Source organism: Phyllostomus discolor, chromosome 5 (assembly GCF_004126475.2).
Source record: "Phyllostomus discolor isolate MPI-MPIP mPhyDis1 chromosome 5, mPhyDis1.pri.v3, whole genome shotgun sequence".
Lineage (NCBI taxonomy): Eukaryota > Metazoa > Chordata > Mammalia > Chiroptera > Phyllostomidae > Phyllostomus > Phyllostomus discolor.
In genome coordinates this window covers 102,219,091-102,235,158 of record NC_040907.2, presented here as the reverse complement: position 1 = coordinate 102,235,158, position 16,068 = coordinate 102,219,091, and the positions used below count along the sequence as shown (strand labels likewise).

Below are 16,068 nucleotides of genomic sequence, written 5' to 3'. Positions count from 1 at the left end.
CTACACTGACTGCTGAACCTGTGGTAAGGCAGCTGACATCCTTTTCTCCTAGAGTTAGACTGCCTGAGTTTGAATCCCTGCTTTAGCACATACTACAACCTGGCTAGTATTGGGCCACTTATAGAACTTCTCTGGGCCTCCGATTTCACATCTGTAAAACAAAGGACTAATAGAACTATTAGGGTTGTGAGTTAATAGTAGTAAATAGCTTAGAATGGCTCCTGGCTTATTTTAAATGGTATATATGCATTTGCTATTATTTTTACTACTATTATAAGCATGGCTTCAGTCATAAATGTAGAGAAGCTTGACAGAGGGAGAATGTATAGACTAATAGGATTGAGCATTAAGTACCCTGGGCCCTAGGTAATATAAATCTCTAAGGGTTGAAACAGATGTGGTTTGCTAACTCATGGTCTAAATGGCTAAATGTAAATTCTAACTCTCTCTACTACCCTTCCCTTTTCTTTACTCACACTATTTGTCGGGCAGGGAAGGATTGTTCTTATTTTCATGTTAAATCATTTTAAAGGGAAACATGCTTGAGAATATCTAGTTTCTTGTATTTACTTTCTGTTGTCATTTTAATGAATTCCCTCCACTGCTCTCCTTTCGGTACACATCCGTTGTGCTTTTGTCTGTTTTATTTTTTCCAGCCTTCCAACATATTCTTTACAGTGGATGACGTGGTCAAGGTTGGAGACTTTGGATTAGTGACAGCAATGGACCAAGACGAGGAAGAGCAGATGGTTCTGACCCCAATGCCAGCATATACGAGACACACAGGACAAGTAGGGACCAAACTGTATATGAGCCCAGAGCAGGTGAGGTTTGATTGTTTTCCTTCTTAATTGAAAATAGACTTTTAGCATGACAGCAAGCTAGGTATCCCCCATGAATCTCTTTCTATGTTCTACTTAAAATACCCAATAAAATAAAATTTGAAAAGTATGAAAACTAGTAGTAGTATTTGTTGCACAGGCAACAGAGCTAGGGGCCAGTTTCTACAACTCTAATTGGGATGAATTAAAACAACATTCACCATTCATAAAACATGCTCACCCTCTGAACCAGAACCTGAAAGCAACCATGAGTTTATAGAGACTTGGAATGCCCTCTCCTAAACTTGCCTCCAGTTCACCTTGTGTAAACTGTATAGGAACTGTTTTCAAAGCCAGGTAGACTCAGAGGTACTGTACTGGGCTGCCCTCTATAATAATTCAAAGGCAACTTTCAGAATGTACTAGGGCAGGAAATAAAGATTGATAGGTTGGAATATCTTGCCTTGTGGGATGTTTAGTCTCCAACAGAACAGGACAGAGACTGGATGAGTGGTGAGAGCAGGGTGTCCTGGGAGCTTCAGAGGAGCATGCCCATCCACCACCAGGCTAACGATATTTGCAAGCTTAATTAGCCATTCTCAAACTTTATGGTCTCAGTACCTATTTATACTTGTAAACATGATTGAGAACCCAAGAGTTTTTCTTATGAGATTTTATTTATCAATATTTGCTATATTAGAGATGAAAAATTTATAAAATTTTATTAATTCAATTAATAGCAATATTAAACCTATCTCATCCTAAAGATATTTTTATGAAAAATATCCCTGCCCCTGAAAAAAATTGGTGAGAAAAGTGGCATTCGTTTACATTTTTATAAATCTTTTTAATATTTGATTTAAAAGACCTAGATTCTCGTATCTGCTTTTCATTCAGTTTGTTACAGTCTGTTATTTTGTGTGAAGTGAATGAAGAAAATCTGACCTCACACAAGTATGTAGTTGGAAAGGGAGGAATGTTTTAATAGAATTTTCAGGTAATTATGGGTATTCTTCTTTGATAGTGCATAAAAACTCAGTGACAGTTTCTTAAAAGTCATTTGTCCTGTGTAGTCTAAAACCATATCATTGAAAGTTTTCTACTCTGTTAGTTTAATATCCTTAGTTCATTTTGTACTTTTTTTAATTTTAAAAAAGTTTAATATGGTTATTGATTTTAGAGAGAAACATTGATGTGAGAGAGAAACATCGATTGGTTGCCTCACATACATGCCTGGACAGGGATTGAAGCCACAACCTAGGTGTGTGCCCTGACTGGGAATCAAAACCCCTAGTCTTTTGGTGTACAGGATGATGCTCCAACCAAGTGAGTCACACCAGAATGGGCCATTCTGCACTTTGAATGGATCTTTTACCCATCTGGGGAAGCTAGATGAAAAATATACTAGGCCTTATTTATAGTCAGTATTTGAGCATTTATTAATAAACAAAATAAGATATGCTTTCATTTCTGGCTTCTAGACCACAAAGAAACATCAATGTATTTGAAAATAGAATTTGTGACTGTTTTGCTATAATCACGACGCAATTTAAAAAAGGTGATAGTGGTTTGTTTTGATTTTAGGTTTTTGTTCGTTTAGGCTAGCGTAAATTTAAAACACCCTCCTAAGTAACTATTGGGTGAATGATAAAATAAAAATGCTCGTGCAAAGTAGTAAGAAAACAATGAAAGAGGTTCTGGCCAGGTAGCTCATTTGGTTAGAGCATCTTCCTGGTATTCCAAGGTTGTGGGTTCAGTCACCCATTGGGGCAGATACAGAATCAATCAAGGAATGCATGAATAAGTAGAACAACAAACTGATATTTCCCTCTCTTTCCCCCTTTCTCTAAAAAATAGAAAGAAAGAAAGAAAGAAAGAAAGAAAGAAAGAAAGAAAGAAAGAAAGAAAGAAAGAAAGAAAGAAAGAGAAAATAAACAAAACAATGAAAGAAATGAAAAAATATTGAAATTCTATCACAGAAAGCTATCAACATTCTGTTTGGAGATAAATTTATTTGAAAGGCTTTCATTATATAAGCACATTACTGCATGAGTGATTTAGCATTCTGCTCCTTAGGATGTTAAGATTCTGCAAGATGTAAACAGGAATAAGAATTCATGCTGGTGAATCAGTGAAACAACATTATGGCAGATTTTAAGTTTTAATGAAAAAGATAATTCTCCCTAGCCATCCACTTAAAAGGGGGAAACCACAAATAAATTGAGGAATTAAAAATAATACATGTGGCAGATGTGTTAATTTATAAGAGATTTATTATACATAGTAGATCATTTGCAACCAAAAATATCTAAACTCACTTGACTAGAGAAAGAAATCTATTGGCCCAAGCAATTGAATGATCCTAGTCAAGTGATGGTAGCCATAACCTGGAAACAGGAGAAATTAAAACTGTATGAAATACCAAAGTACTGTAAATATATATTTATATCCATATGAAAAAAGGAAGTAAGAGCCATAAAATATCAACAGTTACTGCCTCTGTGTAGGGGCTTTGAATGGTATTTTGGACTTTTCTCTGTTTTCTAATATTTCTACGTAGGCATGTATCAGAATTGATACTAAACTATATTTAATAGCATTATATTTTGACTCACCATTATTCAAGAGGCTGGAAATATACCTTCACACTTGTGAAGTATTGTGATGACAAAATAGGAATGACTAAATAAAAAGAATTCTACCTGGATGCATGTACCTACCTGTGAAGGGCTCACTAGATGGAGTCCCTACCTCCCCAAACCCTGTGTGAAATAGATGTGTCTCCCTCCACTCCTTCCCTGTCAGGATCTATCATGTTATACTGTTTATTCTCATAGCATTTTTAATTCTCTAAAAGTATTTTGCTTCCCCTCTAAAATAATAAGCTATCAAAAAGGGACCTACTTTTTTTTTTTTTTTTTTTTTACTTTATCCCAACACCTAAAAACAATGCCTAGAATTCAGCATAAATGTTTGGTGGGAGAGTGAATGTGAGTATCTGAATAAACACCAGGTGGACAGTCATGGTCACCACACACACACTGCTGTGCTGACTGTATTTTGGCTTGTGGCTGACGTATATGTGTGTGTATACACATGTGTGTATTTGTTGGAGGTAAGGTTCACCATCTAAGAAAGGAAGAGATTGATGACAGGTGATACCATATTTGTAATTATTGAAGATACTAGAAAATTAAGGGTAGCTATAGAAATTTTGTTATGGCAGTGTATGATAGTTAAAATCAGGGAGTTAAAAATGGACAGTCTTAATTTTCTTAAACCTTATTGTTCTTCAGTATTCTTAAATATGGAAATTGTCACTTTTAAAAGTTTCTCAAAGTACTTTGGCTATATGAATTGTCTTTCTCAAACCTCAAGCTGTACTAAGACATTGTTTTAAAATATTTTTTTATCAAAGCTCTTAATTTTCTTTCTAGGAGAAAATGAGCAGAGACCACACTTTGTTCTTGGTGTAATTACCAGGAAATAGAGCCCAAGTTCTACTATTATACAGTGCTAAAACAATCAAGTTAAACTCTGAAAGGGTGTATTATATTCTGCCCTTTCCCTTGATATTTGTTTAATTTCTTGTTTTTTAGATGTTTTGTAAAGATTACTTTGCATGTATTCATGAAACTACATTTGTTTTTAAAAGTATTTAATAATGCTTTTTCCCCTCATATGTTAATCTATTCTCTTTGTAGGGAATATGGAAAATATAGGAGTGTATAAAGAAAACTAAAAATCACTTACTAAAACTCTAACCCATTAATAGTGGTTACTTATTTCCTTTTATGAAACACACATACACATATACATCTTACAACATTTTTATGTGTACCTTATTTTGGAAAACAAAATTGGGATTCTACGTGAAAATTTTTGGATATAATATTAAAATGTAAGCATTTCCCACAGTATTAATGTTCTTATAAAACCTTTTTGGCTATGTAATATTGTATCTGTTAAGCAATTTGTTTAATATTTGTTTTAGACATTTTAGTTACTTAGAACTTTCTCTGTTGGGAATATCATTTAGATAACTAGCCTTGTGCACAAATATCTGTCCCCATTTCCATTTACCCTACTGTGGGTGGAATTAATTAGGGCCATCAAGTGGGAGTAAACTTTATTGCCAGTTGCTTTTTATGAATGTATGTTAGTTTATATTCTCCAAATATTGTATGAGGGTGTCCTTTTCATCACTGTACCCTGTAAGCCCAGGGATAAGAAGTAAGGGAAGAGAGGAAGATGATATAGCTGATGCTGACTTTGAGATGACTTTTCATCTGATGTTTTATTTTCTGTAAGCACAGAGATAGGCAGCTTGTGGGAGTAACCCGGGGGACAGGTGTCAAATGCTATTTAGAGAGAAGGTTGTGGAGGGTTTGTCATCCTGGCTACTACCTGTGACTCCCCCAGTGAAGAAATGCTGGTGTGGTGCTTCCAGAGTGATACTCTTCTTTAGTTTTGCCAAATGTCAATTTATGTGCCTGAAGTAATTTCCACAAATAAAAGGATTCTTACTGAGCCCACCAAGGTCACTTTTAATTTGAATGAGGCTTTGTGTAAGAGTATTTGGGTTGTAACTTACCTGTTTCTTTTAACAAATAAGCACTTATTGAGGGCCTTGTCTATACTTAGCTCAGTGCTGGGTTGTGGTAATACAAAAGAAGCAGATCCCTTCCCTCCAGGACTTCATCTCTAGTTGTGAAGAACAGGAAATACATACATGAAAACTACAACTAAGAATGCAAAGTGGTCCATAATTAAGGACCATAATGAGGGCTAACCACAGTTGATTAGTGGTTTGGAGTAATGAAGATTTTCTTATAAAAATGGGCTAAAATGATTAGAAATAAGAGATCTGCTTTAGATAGTGTTCACTTTGAAAAACTTCACCTCAGGGGTAGTTGAGCAGCTTTCATTGGCTCCCACAAACTTTTTAGCATTGCAAGGCTCCAGGTTTCTGCCAGACCTATTTTACTGATGCATATCTCAGAGCTATTCCTGGGCTTTCCTTCTCTGATGTTGAGTAGTTTAATTACTCCTGCTGTAGTGAGTTGAAGAAAAGAGGCTTACAAGATTAACTCTTTGCTAACATTTTCACAGATATATTTAAATGAAGTGACTAAGTCAACTTTGGGATTCACCAATACCATATTATCAATTATATTCATTACCGTATTATCAATATATTATCTCTTAATATTTTTCTAATTATTTCTTCTTTATGTGGGATTTCAGATTCATGGAAACAACTACTCTCATAAAGTGGACATCTTTTCCTTAGGCCTTATCCTGTTTGAGTTGTTGTATCCATTTGGCACTCAGATGGAGAGAGTCAAGGTAAGTTCTCCCCATTTCAAAAAAGGTGGAAAAAATATTCTTAAATTTACAAAGAAGAATGTTAAGAGGAAAATAAGTTATTCTTAATACCAGCAGATTAGTTAACTAAAAGTGAAAGGAGTTATGTGAGCTGTACAGGGAGGGTTTGTAAACAACTTGCCTATACTTAAAGCTCAGTCTTCAAAGTTGTTTAGTTGAATTGTTTTGTTCCTCGTTGTTAACTAAAATTCATCATAACAGCATTTAGTACTCAGTAAGTTTGTAATAAGTGCAAAGTTAGGGAACCCACAGAATAATGGAGGTGCAGAAAGAGAGGAAATGATGTTAGCAGTGGTTGGTCAGGGGAGAATATTTCAGAGGACAAGTGGCCACACAATCATACACTTAAAAACTGGAAAACTAAGGGTGATTAATTTTTTTCCTCTCAAACTGTTACAGAACAAACAAGGGGGGCCTGGGACGATATACTATTATTGAATAAAAAGCCCCTAGGTCCGTCATGTCCACCGCCCGAGGAAAGACTTCTCTCAATGCCAGAGATTCATGAAAAGAAAAGGAAATGTTTGTTTAATGCTATACAAACTTAAAGTAGTGACCTAATGTCTTTATCAAAAAATCCTAAAGTCCCTTAAAAGACCCACACAAACAGACATACTCCTTCCTTCCTTCCCCCTTTGCCCAGTCCAGAGTACCGTATCTCAGGAAAGGAAATAGAAGTCCATGGCTCAGGCAGTCCTCTGGTTCTTCCCAGTTAGCACTCCATCTCGACTGGGAGACCTCCCTGGGTTCCTGGCACCCTCAGCTGAGTCGCCGGGATCTCTGCTAAAACCAGGTGGTGGTTCCTCCTTCTAAAGCTGCGGGGGTCCCCACTCTGGCAAAGGCACGTGGTTCTCTTTCTCAGGGCTGCAGGAAGGGAGAGTCCCCACTCTATCCAGGCCGCGTGGTTCTCCCTCTCTTAGGGCTGCGGGAGTCTCCACTCTGTCAAGGCCGCATGGTTCTCTCCCGATGGCTGCTGTGTCTGGGTTTAAATCCCCTGCGCCAATCTTCTTCTGCAGCCCCATTTCCGACTCCTCCTACACTTGGGCACACTTGCCCTCAATCTGCTGTCTTCTCCAGCTTTTCTGGTCGCCATCGTGGGTCTGGGCAGGTATCACCCCACGTCATGGAGCCAATCTTCTCCCAGCTCCCACACAGGCAGGCGCTGTAACTCAAGGGACCTGCCCCCCAGTCCCATCTTGGGGGGAGATCCCTTTCCATCCCCCTGGCCTTGAGCATGGCCATAGCTATTTAGCATATCTAAGTGACCAGCCAAAGGCTATAGGTATGCTAAATGACCATGCCATGGATTAGCTGCAAAGCTGCCCTGCATGTTCTTGCTCTGTGTGCCCCTTCTCCCAACTCACACCTGTGGGGGAAGGGGTGAAGACACCTTAAAATCTCCTGGACACCTCGAGTTCTGGACCCCATTTCAAATGCCTATTTGGGGTCCCCCCTCTTGGCTGCACCCTGTAACAAAACCATGATCGTTCTTTAAGAAAGATAGTACTGAAAGTCTTAAAAATAGGCCTCTACCACATTCTTCCCCGCCCTTCATAAGTGATAATCCTCAACTTGCCCCCAGTACTTACTTCCATGTTTCCAAAATGTATGCTGTTATCACCACTTCTCTGTCAATTTTAGATCTTATCTATTGATTGCTGGCCATGGTAGAAGAGGATGTAGATCTCATATACAGCGAAAGGGCTCATATCTTCTAACCATGAGGACCTACCAAAAGAATAAATTCCAGAACATCCTAAAAGCTTCCAGAAAGGGATATTAAAAAGTCCAACATATGTAAAGGATCAGGGTCATATGGCTTCAAAGGACCCTATTAAGAATGTAAAACTATGGTCTATAGAATGGGTGAAAATATTTATGAATCATATATCTGATAGGGTCCTAGTATCCAGAATACATAAAGAACTATTACAATTTGACAACAAAAAGACAATCCAATTTAAAAAATGAGCAAAGGACTTAAACAGACATTTTCCAAAGAAAGGTTTACAAATGGCCAATAAACACAACATTATTAATTAGGGAAATACAAAACAAAACCACAATGAGATAAAGTATTGGCAAGGATGTGGGGAAATTGGCACCTTCATACATTGCTGCTGGGACTTCAAAATGGTGCAGCTACAGTGGAAACAGTGTAATAATTACTCAAAAAGTTAAACAGAGAGTTACATGTGATTCAGCAATTTCACTTCTAGGTATATACCCAAGAAATGAAAGCATGTTCACCCAAAAATTTGTACACAGATGTTCATAGTAGCATTTTCATAATAGTCAGAAAGCAGAAACAACCCAACCAGTTGATGTGTGGCAAAACAAATGTGGTATACCCACGCAGTGGAATATTATTCAGCCATGAAAAAGAATGAAGTACTGATCTATGCTGTGTTGTAACAGGTGAACCTTGGAAACATTGTGCTAAGTGAAAGAAGCCAGACACAAAAGACCAATATTGTATGAATTAATTTATATTAAATATCCAGAATAGGCAAATCTATAGAGACCAGATAGATTAGTAGTTGCCAGGGTTTGGGGATAGAACAGGATGGGGAATGACTGTTAAATGGGTATAAGGTTTCTTTTTGGGTGACAAAATGTGTTCTGGAGTTAGATAGTAGTGGTGGTTGTATAACATATGAATAGAATAAAAATCACTGAGTTACATACTATAAAATTATTAAAACAATGAATTTTTTAATGTGAATTTTATTTCAATTAAAAATGTAATAAAGAAAAGCATGTAATTGTGTAAAAAAGTTTTGGTTAAATCAAGTCAGTATTTCTTTTGACCATGAAAATATTGTTCTATGCTAGATCAAATATACTCTTTGTCTTTCTGATGCAATCCTTTTGTTTTTTTAGAATTCCCTTTTCTCAATTGCTTAGTTTTCTGAACTTCTGTTGTAATTTTTAATAAATGTTCAAAGTCTGTCACATATCAAACAATATTTCCTTGGTGCTTCAGTGTAGTTTATTTCTCTATCACTAGGACAGATGAATGGGTAGGTAGGCAGGCAGATAGATAATTGATTGGTAGATAGATAGGTAGGTAGATTTTTTTCTGGAGTCTTCTTCTCGAAGCTGTTTTCCTTCAGTTTTTTATGATTCCCACCCCTAGACCTTCTATCAATTGTCAACCAAGGATGTACTTCCTTACCCTCCTGGCTTGGACCCGTGTTTTCCCCTTTTTCTTGTATTACCCTCTTATTTTGCTAGAGCACATTTCTGCTATAAATTCCTCAGAAAGAATGTAGGAGATTTTTAGATTAACATTTTTAGAGTCCTCAAGTATGTGAAAATGCATTTTTTTTTCCCATCCTCACACATAATTGATAAATTTGCCAGGTTTCAATTTTAGTCTGGGTATAGTTTCCCCCAAAACACTGAGGGCTTTATAGCTTGTAGTGCTGCTGTTGGAAAGCTGATACCAATTTCATGCCTGATTTATATTGGATCTGTTTGACCTGTGTTTTTTATTCTGGAAGCTTTTAGGACTTTACCTTTATCAGTGCTGTTATGAAATTTAGTCTTTTCATTGATCCTTTTCCTCTCACTTACTGTGCTTAGTACTTGGTATGTCTTTTCAGTTAAAAGATACAAATCCATCAGTTCTAGTCAATTTCTTGTATTATTTTTTATAAATTCTCCAGTTTTTCTGTTTTCTTTTTGAACCCCTGACTTAATCTTATAAACAACTGTTATTTTCTCCTATTTTTCTTCTTTCTGTCTTTTTATATGGTTCTTTGCAAGAGTTCCTTAAATTGTTTTTCCAACTTTTCTAACTTTTCATTTTGGCCATCCAACTTTTGTCCATCATTGTTCCTTTTTAATAGCATTTCACTCTTTTTACATGGATTTAGTACTTATCTCTGAGAATCTCAATTGCCTATCTGTATGTAAGTTTTCTTCTCTCTGCATTGTCTCTTTCCTCTGGCTTTTTTTTTTTTTAAATTAATATAGAACCATAGGAAGTTGCAGGGATAATACAGAGATTTAATGTACCCTTCACCCGATTTCTCTTAGTGGGTACATAATTAGCGTACATAATTATATCGTACATAATTAGTGTACAATATCAAAACCAGGAATTTCACCCAGTAATTTCATGTGTATATATAATTCTGTGTTATTTTATCTCATGTGTAGATTTGTGTAGCCACTGCAATCTAGACACAGAACTGTTCCATCAGCACAAAAAATTCCCTTCTACCCCTTTATAGTCACGCTTTTCTCCCTACCAAAATCTAACTCGGGTGTTTTTAATGATTTTTTTTTCTCATGTTAACAGTCCTTACCTGTTCATGTTTAAGAATAGGGCTCTAAAATGGAGACTAGAATGGACTTAACTCTTAAGAGCTACAATTTGGTTCTTACCTAGGGGTGTGGTAGAGAACTCCCCACATATCAGCATCTATGGACTTTTATTTACTCTACAACAACCATTTTCTCCAGAGAAGTGGCTTTCATTCTGCTGAGAGAGTATGGATGGGTGGGGATGTGTGCAGATCATCCTACTGTTTCATGCCCACCTAACATACACCTTTTATTTCTATTGAGTGACTCTAAACCTGGACTTCCTTGGTTCAGTTTCTCCAGAAAATAAAGCTCGTATGTTTATAGGGATGTATCACTCCGTATACATACTTTCAGATACTTTTCCTGCTTTCATCCTTGGCCTCCCCCCAACATCTCCGAGTTCTGCACAGCTAGTCCACTCCCTGTTCACTTCCATCATCCCACCAGGTGGCCCGGTTTAGTTTCCTCTCTTCAGCTAAAGTAGTTGCTATGTTTCTATCTACTTACTCTCTTCCGTAAATTTGACTTTTCTTCCAGTGCTCTTATCCTTATAGACTTATGTATTTCACATTCTTTTGCAGTTGTTTTAGTACAAATGTTTACTGAAAATGTAGCAGAAAATCTGCCATGTTTAGCCAAAATCTCTCTGCAATTCTCTTAGTGAATGTAAAACAGACCATTCAGTGATTTGAGCAAGGCCCTTTTTAAAATCAATTTTATTGAGCTACAATTTACATACCATAAAGTGCACCCACTTTAGGTGTACTGTTTGATGAGTTTCGCCAAGTTTATATACCCATGTAACCATCACTACATTCAAAATATAGAACATTTCTATCACCCGAGAAAGTTTCCTTTCCTCCTTCCCAGTCAATCCCGTGCCATTATCCCGGGCTTTGTCTTTTCTAAAGTTCCACATAAATGGAATCTTTCAAGACACACATTCTTTTGTGTCTGCCTTCTTTGATTTACCAAAAAGTTTTCAAGACTCATTCATGTTATTCAATGTATTAGTAGTTTCTCCCTTTTTATTAGTAATATTCCAGTTGTGTGTATACCACAGTTCATGGATCCATTTACCTATTGGGAAGCATTTATAAGTAAAGATGCTGTGGGTATTTGTGAACAAGTTGTTTTGTAGGCACTCATGTTTTCATTTGTCTTGGGTACTTACCTGGGTAAGATTGATAAACTGTGTGGTAAGTGGTTTAACTTTATAAGAAAGTGTCATTTTACATTCCTACTGTCAGTGCATGAGAGTTCTGGTTCTTTCACATCCTTGTCAACACTTAAGTTTCGGTCTTCACAATTTTAGCCATTCTAGTACAAGCATAATGAAATCATAATGTGGTTTTTGTTTGCATTTTCCGATGACTAATGACCTTGACCAGCTTTTCAACTCCTTTGCCAGCTAGCTGTATTGTGAGTACTTTCTTTTAGTCTCTGGCTTGCCATTTTATTTTTTTATTTGTGTATTTCAAAGCGCAGCAGGTATTACTTTTGAGCTTCCAATTTATCAGGCTTCTCCTGTATGCTATGCTTTTTTTTTTAAACGACTCTCCATTTCCCCCATTGAATTATGGTCACAGTGTTGTTTCAGTTTTAAGTTTTAAAATAAAAACCTTTTGTTTTAAAATGTTATATGATTTAAAATTACTTCTGTGAGTTCAGACTCACCCATTTATCTGCACTTAGTTTGGTATGACCTTCCTATTAGTAAATGAAATTCTCCCTTCTAGGTCCTGTAGTATAGATTTTTCTAGTTTCTATTTTAGTGGGGAGTAACAAACACCAACCTAGTTCTTACTTTTTTTAAGTACACTCCAGCTTCTTTCTCTTTTTTTAAATTTATATTTTTATTTTGATTGAATGTATTTGGATGCCATTGGTTAATAAAATCATATAGATTTCATTAACTCATTTAATTCTCAAAGCAGTCTTACAAGGTGGGGCCTATTATCTTTGTTTTGCAGATAAGGAAACTGGAACATAAAGAGAATAATAATTTGTATGAAAATTTCCCAGAGAACTTTCAAAAACTTAGTTTTATACTCAGTGTTTTGCATAATTGATTTGGTTTTCTTCCCCCTCCCCCCCTCAAAGAAAGAGTATGTATGCTCTTTCTATCAAATGCAGAGAGATTAGAAACCAATAGAAAAAGTTATCCACTTAAGGACACAAGTGTATATTCATAAATGACTGATAAATGACTGGATTTTTTTTATACAAACGAGTCTATTTTCAGTTAAAATCCAGGTGTCCCTATCATGCACAATTGAAGCATAATTATATCTAAATTATTTTTTAGATTTTGATGACTTGATGGTACTTATGGATAGATTATCATCAGTAAAAGCTATTGATAAGTTTTCCATTTGTTTAATATTCACCCTTTCTCCTTAGTCACTCTTCTAAAGTATCAAAAATATTTTTATGTTTAAATAGATCTACCAAAAGAGATTCAAAGGTAAGTAACACTTTTCTTTTTTCTTTAGATCTTAACTGATGTAAGAAATCTCAGATTTCCACCACTGTTTACTCAGAAATATCCTCATGAGGTTTGTATAATTCTCATCTTTTATTTTCTTTAGAATCATTTAGAACTTAGAAAGTGTCCTTAGCAGTCATTTTGTCACTTGTCCCATTTTACTGATGAAGAAACCAAAGGTCTAGAGGGGAAAGGGGCCTGATCCCAAGAGCACACTTGGTAAAATCGAAGACTGGAACTCAGGCCTGGGCCTTGGGCCTCGTATTCTGTGCTCCTGTGCTGTGTGGTGTCCTAAATGCGAATTGTAGCCATCTTTCCCTTCCAAAGGCCAAACTCCCTGTGTGCCCTTCCAGGGACAGCTGTACCCTCACAGGGACAGAGCTGCTGTTCTGATCATGCCATTAATTGCTTTATCTGAGTGAATTTGGGAGAGATCTTAAAAACTGGCTTCTTTTGGGGGGCAGAGGGAAATAATTCCCATTGATTGTGTGTGTTGGGGTTTTACCACTCTGACTGCCACAGTAAATTGTTCAGGAGAGTGAGGAAGGGATATTTAGCTGGTCTTAAATGGTGAAAATTTTGTGATGAACTTTTGAACTTCCTTTTGCAGCTTTTTTTTTATTTTTTTATTTATTTTATTTTTAGAGAGGGAAGGGACAGAGGGGGAGAGAGAGAGAGAGACATCAATGTGGGGTTGTTGGGGGCCGTGGCCTGCAACCCAGGTATGTGCCCTGACTGGGAATCGAACCTGCGATGCCTGGTTCGCAGCCCGCACTCAATCCACTGAGCTACACCAGCCAGGGCACAGCTTTTATTTATTTCATAAAATTTCATCCACAAACATTTTAAAATGTATACATTGACAAATTTTGAATTTTCTTAAATAATTAAGTTGAAGTAAATTAGACTGTTACCACAAATTGAAGTTTAAATTTATTTTTCAGTATTATAATAGAGGATTGCATTAAAATGAATTTTATAATATAGAATACACTAACCTAAATAAAATATATTTTACTAAAAAATTATTTTGTTATTTTCCAAATTTAACAAATCAGTTCTCAAGGTGGGTCATAAGAATATGTTACATTAATAGGGGTTCGATTTTTTTTTTTAAATGGTGTTAGATACTGATCTCTGGCATGATTATATTTTAATTGAAATTTTTATTGAGATGATTGTATTTCACATGCATTAATGAAAGGAATTTGTTTTTAGTCAGATTATATCTGTGTTTCAAGGATATGATTTAAGACCTTTTATTATGTGTTAGATAATCAGCAGTTACCCACAGATAGTCCTTATTTATTTGGAGCAAGAGTTGTTGGCAAGCTCCACCCACAGGCCAAGTCCAGCCTGCTGCCTAGTTTTGTAATAAGGCTTTGGACACAGCCATGCCATTGTTTACATGCTGTCCTTAGCTGTTTTGTACTTCAGTGTGAGAGTAGAGAGGTTGTGTCAGAAACTGGCTTGCAAACTTAATATATTTACAGAAAATTTTTGCTGACCCTTGGCTAAGGGACTGTTTAGTAGTCTAAACCTGGCCTTTTTGTCACAAAACAATTTTTGTATTTCAGTATACAGTGGTTAAAGACATGCTGTCTCCATCCCCTATGGATCGACCTGAAGCTACAGACATCATTGAAAATGCTATATTTGAAGACTTGGAGTTTCCAGGAAAAACAGTGCTCAGGCAGAGGTCTCGCTCCATGAGTTCATCAGGAACAAAAACATTCAAGACCATCTAGCAACTCCCATAGCCCTTTGCCAAGCAGTTAGCCTTATGTTGTGCCTGTACTCCTAATAGGTTACACAGAATGGTCCATTTCTTAGGAATGTGACTTTCCAAAATTGTGGACTTGAGAATTTTCTTTTTGCTCAATTTTTTGGACTACTTTTCTAAGTCAAATTTAAACTTAATTTTGAGGTATAACCTAATTTGAGCCAACTCTTGATTTTGCTGTACTCAAGAAAGGAACTAGCACTGAATCACGTGTGATCTTTTTCTTTGTTGGTCTTAAAACTTGCCTAGGGAGGTAGAACCAATCCCTAAAATTAATAAACATATTTTTATAATACAGAATAATAAAAATCCCTGCCTTTGGCAACTATATTATTCTAGAAACATGCTTTCTAGAGATACTGGTGATTTTGAAACTGATTTCCAAAAAAAGCTGGCTCCGTTTTTTTCACTGGTGGGTAAATTAGGAATCTGCACTATTTTGGAGGACAAGTAGCACAAATTGTACAATGGTTTGTGGCCATAGCTAGTTTTATAGTGGCATTTTTAGCATTAAATAGCTATATTCCTTAGATGGTTCCAGGAAGAGTATAAGAGCATTTTATACTTTCACATCCAAAAAAGGGAATGAAGCTTTTTATGTCAATTGGTCAAAAGTTCTGGCTTGGGGATGAAAAAAAAAAAGGCCATGGTAACAAATGAATCACATATTACCTACAGCTAGCTTTTTTAATTATGGACATTTTAAAACCTAATAAAATCTTAAGTGTCTCATATGTCTTATATGTAGATTGGTACTTTCTGAAAACTGATTATAGATAACAGTTTAATCATCTAACTTGGTAGTATGTTTTTATTTTTCATTGTGAATATGTGAAAATTTTTATAAATAAAAAAATTTTATTTTTTATTTATAAAAATTCTGAACTCAATCCATTTGGGTTGGTGGTATATAGAATGCATTTAAGTGTGTTAACTATTGTGACTTCTTTCAAGTCTAAATGATTTAATAAAACTTATTAATTGTTTATGGTTGACTCTTATTTGGGGGAATTAGCCCCAAAATGGTAGTTTTTCAAATTTACATGATAGGATTATGACCCTACCCTCAGAGAAACTAATTTCTAATCCATTCCAAATAAATGTCTTCTCTGTTATTTTCCAAAGACTTGACCAGGGCCAGGTCCTTTGCAAAATTCACTGGGCTCCTAATTTAGAGACATTTGCTCAGTACCTAGTCTGTGCCAGGGACTGGGAACATAAGGAGGACCCTCAAAGAAAGGAGACCTCAAAGAAAAAAGGGCTATGGGATT

At 36.0% G+C, this 16,068-nt stretch overlaps 1 protein-coding gene across 2 annotated transcripts in view; it reads left to right on the top strand.

Annotated features, from left to right (window-relative positions):
* Positions 1-15,783, top strand: part of EIF2AK3 (eukaryotic translation initiation factor 2 alpha kinase 3) — a 91,794-nt gene extending 76,011 nt beyond the window's left edge. The window contains exons 14-17 of one of the 2 annotated variants that reach the window (XM_028511361.2): positions 657-824; positions 6,069-6,170; positions 13,022-13,084; positions 14,592-15,783. In XM_028511361.2, coding sequence (XP_028367162.1) covers positions 657-824; positions 6,069-6,170; positions 13,022-13,084; positions 14,592-14,762 — 504 coding nt within the window. In that variant the 3' untranslated portion in view covers positions 14,763-15,783. Of the gene's footprint in view, positions 1-656; positions 825-6,068; positions 6,171-13,021; positions 13,085-14,591 lie in introns of those variants that run through there. The other variant, XR_004903351.1, reaches the window with a different exon arrangement.
* The last annotated feature ends 285 nt before the right edge of the window (positions 15,784-16,068 follow it).